General features: G+C 38.9%; 1 protein-coding gene across 1 annotated transcript in view; it reads left to right on the top strand.

Moving 5' to 3' along the window:
- Nucleotides 1-1,085: 1,085 nt before the first annotated feature.
- ATP7A (ATPase copper transporting alpha) overlaps nucleotides 1,086-15,770 on the top strand; it is a 122,034-nt gene continuing 107,349 nt past the window's right edge. Inside the window, exon 1 of the mRNA XM_022580846.2 lies at nucleotides 1,086-1,289. Within this exon, the coding sequence (XP_022436554.2) occupies nucleotides 1,227-1,289 (63 nt within the window). The 5' untranslated portion in view covers nucleotides 1,086-1,226. The remainder of the gene's footprint in view (nucleotides 1,290-15,770) is intronic.

The raw sequence follows: 15,770 nt of genomic DNA, 5'->3' as shown, positions 1-15,770 counted from the left end.
ATAAGCTAGTCATAGAATGACATATACTGCATGGTTCCACTTAGATGAGGTATCTAAAATAGTCAAACTCATAGAAGCAGAGAATAGAATGGTGGTTGCCAGGGGCAGAGGGTAGGGGGAAATGGGGAATTGCTAACCAATGGGTATAAGGTTTCAGTTATGCAAGATGAATAAGTTCTAGACATCTGCTGTACAATCTGCCAGGGAATAAAGTAGCTTTTCCTTGAATGCTAACCATCGTGTAAGTTCACTAGTTTCCTCAAAAGTAAATGGTGTGCTCTGCTTCCGTTTCTGGTTTTGCTCCAGTGTTTGGGTTTTCTCTGTGGCCGCCTAAGACGAACCAATTCTTCGGGAAAGCAAAACCCAAGGCTCCGCCGCCCAGCTTGACTGACTACATTGGCACCGTGGACAGCAGGGCAGAATCCACTGACAAGATTTGTCGGCTGGATGCTGAGTTGGGACAGACCCCTCAGTGTCCCCCGCATCTGTTTTGCAGAAAAGCTTTAGCCTTCTGGGCCTTCCAAGTTTACATAAGTGGTATTCTCACTCAGAATCTAATGTCACTCCTCCAAGCCTCAGCCACCGATTTTTTTTTAAACTTTTGATGCACATCTGTTCACCTTTCTGTTGGAGAAACACGGAAGTGAAGCAAAGCGCATTCCATTTTGCGCGAATGAGCGCGGTTTCCCACGACCTCACCGGAGAGCGCGCAGAGATCATTTTTCAATTGAGGGATATGGGTAAATTCATCTGGAGTCAGGCTACACAGTCTAACAGGAGCACGTTAATGTCATGCTATGAGAGGCTGAACTATCCAGAAGAAGATTATAAGTAGGTCTAAGGTCCTTCTTGGCTTCAGGTTAGGAAACTGCAGGTTTTGGTGGTGGTGGGGGGGTTGTTTTGTCTTTGGTGAGCGGGGAAGAGGACTCTCTACAGCGCCAAAAAGGAAGATTTTCGCTGGCGGCTGTGTGTCAGGCCAGGCGCTGCAGGGAGAGGGAGATGCTTGACTCTAGTCTGGGCGTTTCCCCTTTCACGTGACGCGTCCCCCACCGCCTCGCCGGCTGCTTCCGGCCGGGGCATCACCCGGAAGTGGGGGAGGGGGAAGGTGGGGTAAAAGCGGCGGCCGGGCGGCTCCGGGAAGAAGCGGAGGGAGGAGTTGGCGACGCCGTCGCCGCCATCGCCGCCGCGGCTACTGTGACTTCTCGTGGTGTGTGAGATCGGAGCCTATGCGCCTGGATTTGTCGCCGCTGCGTAGCTCCGGAGGTTTAACCACAGGACAGAAAAAACAGGTAAGTCCTATGTCGGCTTCCCGTCGTCCCCTTCTGCAGAAGGGGTGTTCTGTACTGTCAGTCTGTACTACCGAGTGTGGCGAGAAGGTGATTTTAATCTGCGGGAGTTTCCAAACTCTCACTGCTTCACAACTCAGGTATTCACTACACTCTTGTTTTACCTCCCCTAACAGGGGATAGAGGAGGGAAGATTGGGTCCTGACCCCTGTCGCTTTCTTGTCCCCTCCTGAGGAAGTGTCCTGATCATCCATAGCCCATGTTACCTAATTAATTGAAGGTACAAGAAGGTCTGTGCCCGATTTTGGAGGTCACATGGACTGATCACCATTATTAATGAAATAATGTAAAGAAATTAGATATTTTGCTTCTTGTCTCGCTCTGGGAGCATGAAGTAAACTGAGAGAGCACTCTTGTTTCCATTTCATTTTGTTTATTCTGACCCCTTCCCAGTAAAGTTACTCTCCATCCTTGTTGCACCCTGTGGCATCTTTTTCTTTGACACTTTTTCTTGTAGACGTTGAAGTTATTTATCCTAAGCACCGGCAACTCTTTCATCGTTTCGCAGGTTAATATTATTCAGCATCTGGTTTTTGTTTTAATTACACCCTCTTCATCTACAGTGGTATGACTTTGTATTGAGACTTAAGATGTGCAGAACAATGAATTAGGTGATATTGAGGTGTGGGGGGTGGTAGGGGGGTATACACAAGAAATAAGATGAAGTCCCTAGCCTCAAGAGAGTTTGCATTCAAGTTGAGTTCAGTTATGAAGACAATGGATTCTAGCAGCCCCACTTACTGAATAACTACATTGCTTATCTCATCCTTTTTAAAGGATATTTTGAACTGAGATTTTATTTTTTAATCTTTCAAACTTTCTTGTTTCTACAGTCATGACATAAGAGGGTTTTTTTCCTTTTTGTACTGAAGGGTCTCACAATGTAGTAGGAAAGACAGATACACCCTTTTAATCTCAGTAATGTATATTAGAAACAGAAAGTGTTATGAGAGTGTAGGGAAGGGAGCTTTTGAGCTGGGCCTTGAAAAACGGATAGGATTTAGCTTTGCAGGAATGGAGGTAGGGGAGACAGCCCAGGTACATGAAATAATGTGAGCAAAGGCTTGGGGGGCTGGAAAGATGCCTCCAGCAATACATTGTACATCAACATCTTTAACACAGCCACATCTTCCAAAATGTCACTGTTTAAAAGAAAAAAATATAGAATTAAAACTGGTAAGCTTACAACCATATCCGACTACCCTCCAGCCAATAAAAAAGCTTATATATAGGAAGAAAACCCATGAAGTGACAAAAGCAGTGTTAATGTGTGAGATTTAATTCTGATGTAAACTCAAATATAAAAGAGAAAAAGTAAAGCTTGCTATATTTTAATTCTGACTGAGTGTCGTGTCTTAAATATAATTTGGAATCTTTTTTTAAAAATTGCTGGGAATGAATAACAACACTGTGTGAAGTCAGAAGGCGTTCCAGTTTTTCCCCAAGGAATTTCTGTATTTCCTTGTCTCCTACAAAATGATTTCTCTACTGGCCTTCTTAACCTGATAGAAACTATTTTTTTACAACCATAGTCTTAGATCTTGATTCTTGACCTTTAGGTAGCGTTAGATTAAACACTAATTCCTCCAAAGGATAGGTTAACACCCCTGGTCTCTAATGCAGAAGGTTGTTTTTCTTTGAAAAATGCATGCAGAAGTGGTAAAATTTGTTTGAAAGTGAGAGTGAGAGAGCAAGCAAAAATAACCCTAACTAACATACCACAACCTTTACTTCTGGGAGGGATCTAAGGCAACACATTCCTTTTTATAAATTCCTCATTATAACTGCTTTTATCTACATGTTTAAAAATGCTTGGCAAACTTTAATCAAGACTTTTGACATCCCAATGAGTGAAAATAATTTTCTTTGGCCAGTTGGGAAAGTAAATTGTGAGGAGAGGTTTGTCTGACATGATATAGGCACTGGCATAAATGAGAATAATATTTGGGAGTTTTGTCTCAAAATTCCTTCTACTTATCTTTGTTAAAGGGAAGTTCAGCTTTTAAAGGTTTTACAGTTTTGTTTTTAAACAGAAATCTTTCTTAGGACATAAATCACAGTGAGAGTGGGGGGTGGGAGAGGCAGGCAAGAGTTGGCCTATTTCAGTTCAGTCTATTGTCCCAGCAACCATGTGGTTCATTTATAAATCACAGTGTTCAGGTTGATTTCACGTGATATAACTTGCTTACTTACTTGCTGAGATAGTATGGCAGAAATAGTGCCACAATACTTTTAGAATGTGTTCCATTAAAGTGAAAGGGTAGGATGTTTCTGGTTTCATAAATATGTTTCTAGTTTCTCCAGCACTATTAGAAAATGGATTTCCTAGGACTTCCCTGATGGTGCAGTGGTTAAGAATCTGCCTGCCAATGCAGGGGACACAGGTTCGAGCCCTGGTCTAGGAAGATCCCACATGCCAAGGAGCAACTAAGCCTGTGAGCCACAACTACGGAGCCTGTGCTCTACAGCTCGTGAGCCACAACTACTGAGCCTGCGTGCCACAACTACTGAAGCCCGTGCACCTAAAGCCTGTGTTCTGCAGCAAGAGAAGCCACCGCAATGAGAAGCCGGCGCACCACAATGAAGAGTAGCCCCTGCTCGCTGCAACTAGAGAAAGCAGGCGTGCAGCAATGAAGACCGAACGCAGCCAAAAATAAATTAAAAAAGAAAAAAGAAAATTGATTTCCTCATCTTTGTGGGCTCATATTTGTGTGGGATATTGGTAGATTGCATCAGTTTTCACAGATATTTCTATCCTTGAAGGAAATGAGGATAAAATGAGCCAATTATCTGTGCTTTGGCCTGTGTTTTCCATTTATATTTATAATTATACAGGTATGGCTGAAGGATTAAATTTTTTTTACCTGTTTTTACTTTATAATTCTCTAGTGTAGAAGTCCACTTTTCCAGACCTATAATCAGGAGAACGTTTAACAATTTACTAATTGGAATAAATGGGTTATTCCACATCTTAGGGAAATTGTTTTAGGCTGACCATTTACCTTAGTTGATTTTGTTTGTAGAAAAGTTCAAGTGTTTTGTTTTATGCTCTAGTAATTGCTCCTGATCTGCTTGTGCATTTGATGTCACAACCAAAGCAGATAGGGAGCAAATAATACTGGAATTACTTCCTTCCCCTACTCCCACCTGAGTTTGCAGAACCCTGTATATTTCTTATAATTTTGGAGAAATGGTTTCTGATCTCTTGAACATTCACCTGAAGCGTGCTGCCCACCACTCAGGAGAGGAGGGCATAAAAAGGGCTTCTGTTAAGACCTGAAACAGTGTCAACAGAGGTTGAAGAACAGAGAGGAAGAATTCCACAGCAGAGAGCCTGCTAAACAAAATTCTCAGGACTACTTAGGATAAATTTGTAGCTGATCTCTGGGGTCATGAGGATACTTAAGAGTTGATCCTTGGACTTCCCTGGTGGCACAGTGGTTAAGAATCCGCCTGCCAATGCAGGGGACATGGGTTCGATCCCTGGTCGGGGAATATCCCACATGCCGCAGAGCAACTGAGCTGGTGTGCCACAACTACTGAGCCTGTGCTCTAGAGCCTGTGAACCACAACTACTGAGCCCCCACGCCACAACTACTGAAGCCCGTGTGCCCTAGAGCCCACGTGCCGCAACTACTGAGCCCACGGGCTGCAACTACTGAAGTGCGCGCACTTAGAGCCCGTATTCCGCAACCAGAGGATCCACCACAGTGAGAAGCCCCTGCACTGCAACGAAGAGTAGCCCCCGCTTGCCACAACTAGAGAAAGCCTGCACACAGCAACAAAGACCCAGCACAACCAAAAAATAAATTAAAAAAAAAAAGAGTTGATCCTTGAGCTAACAAAAGCTTAGAGAGCTTAGTTGTTACAGAGTTCCACGCGTAATTTCTTTTTTTGTTTCCATGCGTAGTTTCCTTTGTTGATCCTTGCACTGAAAATGGTAGTGGAAAAAGGTGTCTAATTTTTTCGTGATGATAAAGTTATTTGCGCTAAGAATTCTAATTGAATTATTAAATTAATCATTAATCTAATAGTATTAAATTAAAATAGAAAGTATATTGTATTGATTATTGGTAAATATATTAATAATATCAAAACACTAATATTAAATTATTATTAATTTCAATTAATTGAATTTTATATTAATTATAATTATGCTTAATATAATTATAACTATATATATAAATATAGTATATATAATAAATATAATATATAAAATATGTTTAATATATAGTTATAATTTTAATTTTATTATAATTAATAAAATTAGCTAATTTCATTTTGGCCAATAAATGCTTTCTCTTATTTTACTATACCATTTCACTGTTAGTTCTAAATATCACTTTTTAGTTCAAATTTATAGCCACAGTATCTTGGTATTAAGTACTAATCACAAATGTAAGTACTTTTTTATGTATTAACAATCAGATTGGTGTCATATGTCATTAAGTATTGTGCATCAAAAGCGAAGTATTTTGTCTTCTCTGTTTCTAGCTAGGTGATAACAGGATTAATTTTAGTCATAAAAACCTTCCTAGCCTTCAGAGAGTTTTAAAGCCTTAAATTCATCATATAATGATGGATAAAGGAATAAATTAATATTTGACCTTGAGTGTCAGGGTATGATTCATATGATCATATGATTCATATGTCAGGGTATGAGGATGTGGAGAAAAGGGAACCCTCATACACTGTTGGTGGGAATGTAAATTTGTGCAGCCACTGTGGAGAACAGTATGGAGGTTTCTCAAAAATCTAAAAATAGAACTACCATATGACCCAGCAGTTCTACTCCTGGGTATATACCTGAAAAAAACCAAAAGATACATGTACTGCAATGTTCATAACAGCGTTATTTACAATTGCTGAGATATCGAAGCAACCTAAGTGTCCATCAACAGATGACTGTTTAAAGCAGCTGTCTGTATGTATCTGTATTTCTATAGATACATACAGACAGCTGCTTTATCTAGATATAGATATATACACAGACACTCATACACACACACACACACACACACACACACACACGTACAATGGAATATTACTCAGCCATAAAAAAGAATGAAAATTTTGCCATTCACAACAACATGGCTGGACTTGGAGGGTATTACGCTAAGTGAAATACGTCAGAGAAAGACAAATACTGTATTATATCACTTATATGTGGAATCTAAAAAATTCAACAAACTAATGAATATAACAAAACAGAAAAAGACTCACAGACATAGAGAACAAACTAGTGGTTACCAGTGAGAAGAGGGAAGAGGGGAGGGGCAAGATAGGGGTATGAGATTAAGAGCTACAAACTACTATGTATGAAATAAATAAGCTACAAGGATATTTTGTACAACTCAAGGAATATAGCCAGTATTTCATAATAACTATAAGGGAATATGACCTTTAAAAATTGTAACACCTGAAACCTATATAATATTGTAAATCAACTATACCTCAATAAAAAAAAAAGATTGCTTAAGAGTTTGTCCGCTGTGTTTATTTTAAAACTAACCCGTTAATTCCTGTTTCTTAACTTTAGGGCAAATGGTAAGTCATGGGATTTTGAATCTTACATTTTTTGGAGGGGGGTGCACATAAGTAAAGGAGACTGGAACTGTTCCTTTGTCTGGTATGAAAAAAAATAAATCTGGTACTTTGTCTATTGTTTGCAGTTTGGTAAGTGTTGACATATTCTTTCATAGGGCCAAATTGTATTCCTAGACCTAGCAAGTGGCTAAACTGAGATTTAAAGCCAGTCAGTCTGGCTTTAGAACCTATGCTCTTATCTAACATAAAGGAACTGTATTTTTTAAAAAAATACATAGGGCTTCCCTGGTGGCACAGTGCTTGAGAGTCTGCCTGCTGATGCAGGGGACACGGGTTCGTGCCCTGGTATGGGAAGATCCCACATGCCGCAGAGCGGCTGGGCCCGTGAGCCATGGCCGCTGAGGCTGCGCGTCTGGAGCCTGTGCTTCGCAATGGGAGAGGCCACAACAGTGAGAGGCCCGCGTACCGCAAAAAAACAAAACAAACAAACAAAAAAAAACATAGACATTTGAGCAAAATTAGGTCTATTGGAATTAAGTTCCTTGTTTGTCCTAAAGAGGGAAACACTCATTTATCTTATTTGAAAGTATGAATGAGCAAATTGATTTGATGATTAAAAATTAAAGTATCATTACCTCAAAATTTCCTTGGTACTTACAAACGAAGTTCAAAAGTAAAGACCATAGTTTTGTTTTTAGCTAATTACATTTTTTAAGGATAAGCTAAATGACCTAATACTTAAAATGGTGTTAGTCTTATTTGTATTCTCAGAGTCCCAGGAAAAGAAATGGACTATGCGTTTTTTTCATCTTTACAATAAACACATCTTTGCACTTGGCCAGACTTTGATATTTACAACATGCTTAGAACTTAAACTGTACTAAGAGAACATATAATAAAAGTTAATAAGCAAGCATAAATTGGGACATTGCTGGTTACATTTTCTGGATTATTGGATATTATTCTCTTGATATTTTCAAGGCATAACGTCACCATTTTATTGTGATCTACTGTTTTGGGGAGGCAGTATAGTATAGGGTTAAGAGTAGGGCCTCAGGCCCACACTGCCTGGGTTAGAACCCCAGCTCCTCTGTTTACTGCTTATATGACCCTGAGCTGGTCTCTTTCCTTTTGTGCCTCAGTTCCTTCAGATTTCCAAAATGGCAGCAATAACGGTGGGATTTCAATGAATTAATACATATAGAGCCCTAAGAGCAGTGTGTACTATATAGTGATTCACAGTTTTTAAAGGTTATACTCCATTTATGGTTAGTATAAAGTATTGGCTATATTCCTTGAGTTGTACAATATATCCTTGTAGCTTATTTATTTCATACATAGTAGTTCGTAGCTCTTAATCTCCTACCTCTGTGTTGTCCCTCCCCCCTTCCCTCTCCCCACTGGTAACCACTAGTTTGTTCTCTATATCTGTGAGTCTCCTTCTGTTTTGTTATATTCACTAGTTTGTTGTATTTTTTAGATTCCACATATAAGTGATATAATACAGTATTTGTCTTTCTCTGTCTGACTATGTCACCAAGCATAATACCCTCCAAGTCCATCCATGTTGTTGCAAATGACAAAATTTCATTCTTTTGTATGGCTGAGTAATGTTCCGTTTTGTGTGTGTGTGTGTGTGTGTGTGTGTGTGTGTGTGTGTACACCACATCTTTATCCATTCCTCTGTTTATGGACACTTAGGTTGCTTTCATATCTTGGCAATTGTAAAATAATGGTGCTGTGGACTTTGGGGTGCATATAACTTTTCGAATGTGTTTTTGTTCTTAGTAGATATATACCCAGTAATGGAAGTGCTGGGTCATATGGTAGTTCTATTTTTAGTTTTTTGAGCCACCTCGATAATGTTTTCCACAGTGTATTCAGCTTTTTAAAATTGCGGCATATATATTGGTGATTAAAAGCACAGACTCTAGACTATGCTTGGCTTCGAATTTTGATTATGTCCCTTAATAGCTGTGTGACCCTGGGAACGTTTCTTTCCCTCTCTGTGTCTCAATTTCATTATCTGTAAAATGGAGGTAATAATAGTACATATCCCGTTGGGTTGTGAAGATTAAAATAGTAAAAAGTATTAGGTATTATTATATATTAATATTTACTGACATAGAAAAATGTTCATTATAGTGTTGTTGATCAATAATCAATAAACATTCTATAATAGTAATAGAGTTTTATTTGATCCAAACTGAGGGCTATAGCCCAGAGACAGCCTCTCTGAGGAACTGCTCCAGAGAAGCATCGTTTTCAGCATGGTTTTATATCTTGTCAGAATAAAGAACATCAAACAAATCAGGGATACAGTCCTTCAAGGTTTCAAAAAAAAAAAACAAAAAAACTGAAACACCAGAACAGATCAGCATGTACACAACTAGTCAGTATGGCATTGGCACCTGAAAAGGAGGCTTATCATTGAATGAGTACCAGCATTGCTGTCCAGGAAGGGAGGCATTTAATCTTTATTTTTAACATGGACATTCTTTACTTCTGGTCAGTGTGCTCTTTTCTTTAATAATCAAAGCAGATGTACAATGTATGTTTGATAGGCCACAAACAGGCTGTTTTAGTTAGCATAAGATTCGAGTTAAATCATATATAAGTCAGAATGACTTCCCCATACCTCGGTATGTGGACATTTCTTTCATCAGTGTTGAATGAAAAGGAGCATGTTATAAAATAGAATAGCATATCATTTTTATTTAAAATGTGTGCTTATACATACATACACATAACCTCATAAACTTACACGTACACACATGTATACATCCCTACCTCAGAATTCTAACATTTGTTGTTTCTTGTTGGTGGACTAATTTATTGTTTATTTTTATATTTGCTTGTCTATATTTTCTCTTTTTATCCAGTTGATATTTATTTCTTATTTTTTTAAAAAAATATTTATTTATTTTGGCTGCGCCTGGTCTTAGTTGTGACACATGGACTCTTAGTTGTGGCATGCGTACTTCTTAGTTGAGGCATGCGGACTCTTAGTTGTGGCATGCGAACTCTTAGTTGTGGCATGCATGCGGGATCTAGTTCCCTGACCAGGGATTGAACCGAGGCTCCCTGCATTGTGAATGTGGAGTCTTACCCACTAGACCACGAGGGATGTCCCTTCCTTTTATTTTAAAGGAAGGAAAAAGACACAATTAAAGCATCTCTTCTGTGAAGTCTTCACTGAACTCCCTTCCTTCATCTCTGAGCCCCTTGAAAGCAGAGCCCATGTCATATTCATTCACCTTTGTATCCCCAGCTGGGCCTAGCGCAGAACCTAAAAAGATACTGGGCACTTAGCAATGTTTGTAAGGTTAAGAGGAGATGGAATTATGTGACAAGAACTTTACATATGTTATCTGATATACTCCTTTTAACAGTCCCATGAGTAAGAGTTATCTGTATTGTTCTGATGAGGAAACTGAGCATCAGAGAGATCAAACAATTTGCTGGAGGTCACAGAGCTAATAAATAACAGAATTTGGATTCAAGTCCAAGTCTGTCTGAAGCCAAAGATGTATGTCCAGTTAAAGAACTGCCTAATGAATATACCTGTTGTCTTCAAAAAATCTATTCATATATATATATATATATATATATATATATATATATATATATATATATAAATTTTTTGGCTGCATCAGGTCTTAGTTGCAGCATGTGGGCTCTTTGTTGTGGTGCACAGGCTTCTCTCTAGTTGTGGTGCATGGGTTCCAGAACACGTGGGCTCTGTTGTTGTGGCACATGGGCTCTCTAGTTGTGGCACGCAGGCTCAGTAGTTGCGGTGCGTGGGCTTAGCTGCCCCGCGGCATGTGGCATCTTAGTTCCCTGACCAGGGATTGAACCTGCATCCCCTGCATTGGAAGGCTGATTCTTAACCACTGGACCACCAGGGAAGTCCCTCCAATGAAATAATTTTTGAAAGATTTCTTTGTAAACAGAAATGAGCTATATGAATGTAAAGTTATGTTATTCTTATTTCCTGCTATAATCCTACCTGTACCCTCGATTCTGACTTGGCAAACCTGCTTTCCTGCTCCCATGTAAGACTTTTTCCTCTCTATTCAACTGGTGCTTTAGTTCTCCATATATGTCTTTTTATATTGCCCAAGTTCTACCCACTTTTTAGGAACTTGGCTTATAATTATGATATGAAGCTTTTCAGATTAATCCAGCCGTTTCCATCAAACTCAGTATTGGATTTGCATGTTGAAGAGACTGATTTGCGAGTATCTAGCCAGGTATTTGTTTCGCACCAAAGTATGGCAGTATCATCTTTGAACATAGATACTTATACTTTTCCTAATTTGATCTGTTCACTTTTCTCTGTGCTGTGTTCAACTTTAATGTCCCACATTCATAGCCATACCTTTTTCAAAAGGAGGTGTTGTCAGAATTAGTTTTTAGCTGAAAGATGTTAGTACGTTCAGTCTGTGTCTTATGTATATGCATGTGTGTGTTTGTGCACATGAACCCTTGATCAGAAGTAGAAAAAAAGGGCAGGTAAGGGAAGAGAAGGAGTGCTTTAATAATTTATTTCAAAGACCCAACAGCATACACTAAACCAAAATTTAGGATTTAGTTATAGCTTGACTCCCCATGGCTTTTTAAGAATTAAGAAGGTGAACCCCTTTAAATTATTAACTAACTAAAGGGAAGCATCCACTTTGTGAAAACTGCATGTTTTAAATGGGGAAAAAATAGCTCTTTGTAGTAAAGAATATTTTTTTAGTCTACCAGAACCAACTTTCTAAAGATTTCAGCCTATTTTATTTTATTTTTTGAACATAAATCGCTCAATTAATTATTATTATTTAAAAAAAATTATTTTATATTGGAGTAGAGTTGATTAAAAATGTTGTGTTAGGGCCTCCCTGGTGGCGCAGTGGTTGAGAGTCCACCTGCTGATGCAGGCCACGCGGGTTTGTGCCCGGGTCCGGGAAGATCCCACATGCTGCGGAGCAGCTGGGCCCGTGAGCCATGGCCGCTGAGCCTGTGCGTCTGGAGCCTTGCTCCGCAACAGGAGAGGCCGCAACAGTGAGAGGCCCGCGTACCGCAAAAAAAAAAAAAAAAAAAAAAAAATGTTGTGTTAGTTTCAGGTGTACAACAAAGTGATTCAGTTATACATATACATGTATCTATTCTTTTTCAAATTCTTTTCCTATTTAGGTTATTACATAGTATTAAGCAGAGTTCCCTGTGCTGTACAGTAGGTCCTTGTTGGTTATCTATTTTTAATATAACAGTGTGTACATGTCAGTCCCAAACTCCCAATCTATCCCATCCTTCAACCCTTCCCCCCGGTAGCCATAAGTTCATTCTCTAAGTCTGTTTCTGTTTTGTAAATAAGTTCATTTGTATCATTTCTTTTTAGATTCTGCATATAAGCGATATCATACAATATTTCTCTTTCTCTGTCTGACTTCACTCAGTATGACAATCTCTAGGTCCATCCATGTTGCTGCAAATGGCATTATTTCATTCTTATTATGTGTCCACATCTTCTTTATCCATTGCTCTGTCGATGGACATTTAGGTTGTTTCCATGTCTAGGCTATTGTAAACAGCAGCAAAGAACATTGGCGTGCATGTATCCTTTTGAACCATGTTTTTCTTCAGATATATGCCCAGGAGTGGGATTGCAGGATCATATGGTAGCTCTATTTTTCATTTTTTAAGGAACCTCCATACTGTTCTCCATAGTGGCTGTACCAATTTACATTCCCACCAACAGTTCAGGAGGGTTCCCTTTTCTCCACACCCTCTCCAGCATTTATTGTTTCTAGATTTTTTGATGATGGCCATTCTGACTGGTGTGAAGTGATACCTCATTTTAGTTTTGATTTGCATTTCTCTAATAATAATTAGCGATGTTGAACATCTTTTCATGTGCCTCTTAGCCATCCGTATGTCTTTTTTGGAGAAAAGTCTATTTAGGTCTTCTGCTCAGTTTTTGATTGGATTGTTTGTTTTTTTGATATTGAGCTTCCTGAGCTGTTTGTAAGTTTTGGAGATTAATCCCTTTTCTGCAGCATCATTTGCAAATATTTTGGCCCTTTCTGTGGATTATCTTTTTTTCTTTTTTAAAATATTTATTTATTTATTTGGCTGCGTCGAGTCTTAGTTGTGGCATACGAGATCTTCATTTCGGCATGCAGGATCTTTCATTATGGCGTGTGGGCTCTTAATTAGGTGCACAGGCTTCTCCCTAGTTGTGGCGTGCAGGCTCCAGAGCACACGGGCTCAGTAGTTGTGGCACGTGGGCTCTCTAGTTGTTGTGTGTGGGCTCTGTAGTTGTGGTGCACAGGCTCTAGAGCATGCGGGCTCAGTAGTTGTGGCATGTGGGCTTAGTTGCCCCGCAGCATGTGGGATCTTAGTTCCCCGACCAGGGATCAAACCCACATCCCCTGCATTGGAAGGTGGATTCTTAACCACTGGACCACCAGGGAAGTCCCTGTGGGTTGTCTTTTCATTTTGTTTATGGTTTCCTTTGCTGTGCAAAAGCTTTTGAGTTTGATTAAGTCCCATTTGTTTACTTTTGTTTTTATTTCACTTACTCTAGGAGATGGATCGAAAAAGATATTGCTGTGATATATGTCAAAGAGTATTCTGCCTATGTTTTCCTCTAAGAGCTTTATGGTATCTGGTCTTATATTTAGGTCTTTAATCCATTTTGAGTTTATTTTTGTGTATGGTGTTAAAGAATGTTCTAATTTCATGTTTTTTACATGTAGCTGTCCAGTTTTCCCAGCACCATTTATTGAAGAGACTGTCTTTTCTCCATTGTATAGTCATTGCCTCCTTTGTCATAGATTACGTGACCATAGGTGAGTGGGTTTACATCTGGGCTTTCTATCCTGTTCCATTGACCTATATTTCTGTTTTTGTGCCAGTACCATACTGTTTTGATGACTGAAGATTTGTAGTGTAGTCTGAAGTCAAGGAGCCTTATTCCTCCAGCTCTGTTTTTCTTTCTCACGATTGCTTTGGCTATTCGGGGTTTTTGTGTCTCCATTATAAATTTAAGATTTTTTTGTTCTATTTCTGTGAAAAATGCCATTGGTAATTTGATAGAGATTGCATTGAATCTGTAGATTGCCTTGGGTAGTATAGTCATTTTGATAATATTGATTCTTCCTATCCAAGAACATGGTATACCTTTTCATCTCTTTGTGTCATCTTCGACTTCTTTCATCAGCATCTTATAGTTTTGGGGTTATAGGTCTTTTGTCTCCTTAGGTAGGTTTATTCCTAGGTATTTTATTCTTTTTGATGCAGTGGTAAATGGGATTATTTCTTGAATTTCTCAGCCTATTTTAGAATCTTTGTTTTGTGAGATGACAAAGTTCATCCTAGTGCTTCCTAACAAAGCACAGAATCACAGAACTAAGGAATGAATTCTGAAAAAAAAACATCTTCTTGACAATCGTAATGAATTTGCACTTCAAATTCTAAAAATAGTAACTATTGTTGATGGCTATTTGTCTTGATTTCTGTTCAACAACTGTACATTGAGTTTAAAATAACATTTTTTCTCAGCAATTCAGTGGATTTGATATAGCCATCAGTATTAGGGCTTCTGCTTGTGATAACAAAGCACTTGAAAATTGCCAGTTAAAAACTCTTAAGGATGTGAAGTGATGTAGGCCTTCTCTGAATTTGTTCTCATTCATCTACATAAAAATACCTGGCTAGGACTTCCCTGGTGGCACAGTGGTTGGAGGTCCGCCTGCTGATGTGGGGGACACGGGTTCGTGCCCGGTCCAGGAGGATCCCACATGCCGCGGAGCGACTGGGCCTGTGGGCCATGGCCGCTGGGCCTGCGCGTCCGGACCCTGTGCTCGGCAGCGGGAGAGGCCACAACAGTGAGAGGCCCGCGTACCGCACAAAAAACAAAACAAAACAAAACAAAAAAACCTGGCTAAACAGTTGTCCTTGACAATTTTGAATTGCTAGTTCCTTTTTATAAACTGAACTCCCATATATTTCCAGTACATAATTTTTCATCCTTATCTATTCTGATAGTGATTCATCTTTGAACAAGAGGCGTGTTATCATATTTTCACCTTTGTTAACCAGAGTCTGTAAAACAGGACATTAAGGGAATTGAGAAGTTGGGTGTGGATGGGGATATAGATCTGGGCTATCTTTATGGAGTATTTGATTACTTCATGATGAAAATTGTTCTTTGGACCTTGATCTGATAAAAACAAAATTTATGAGAAATATGGACGTTAGGAAAAGTCAAAATATTCTGAAAAATAGATATGTTTTTTTTTAGGTTTTAGTTATACCACATGAATGTTTCAACTATAAAAATGAAGACAAAATACTTTTTCTATCAACATATTAGCTGCTTTAAAAAAAAAGTACTGGCACAATTGATTATATTCTTACCTGATAGGGGAGATATCTTTGCTTAATCAGCAAAGTGGGTCACCGAGTTATACCACATATGCTGAGTATTACAGTATTCTCCAACATGAGTTGAATGCTGGCGTGTATGGGGTTGGTGGTATAAATCTACTTGGTACCTTTTTGGTTTGGCTGATTAAATAGTGTTAATGAAGACAGAGTTATAGTCTTCATCTCTGTGGGAGGCATTTGTCCTTTGGAGTCATTAGCTATACCTCTAACTCTGCTGCACAGTTATCTGAATGCAGTCTGTTAGTTAAGAGGGAGGGTAGTCCAGAGAAAAAATATCTCAGTAAAAAACCATCATCAATGGATAAAGCAGCTGTGGTATATATATACAATGGAACATTACTCAGCCATAAAAAAGAATGAAATTTTGCCATTTGCAACAACATGGATGGATTTGGAGGGCATTATACTAAGTGAAATACATCAGAGAAAGACAGTTAC

This window comes from Delphinapterus leucas, chromosome X, assembly GCF_059928025.1.
Source record: "Delphinapterus leucas isolate spDelLeu-1000000601 "Yukka" chromosome X, BTC_Dleu_Yukka2, whole genome shotgun sequence".
NCBI classification, from domain to species: Eukaryota; Metazoa; Chordata; class Mammalia; order Artiodactyla; family Monodontidae; genus Delphinapterus; species Delphinapterus leucas.
The sequence above is the reverse complement of the archived record's forward strand: the minus strand, read 5'-3'. Positions and strand labels throughout refer to the sequence as shown.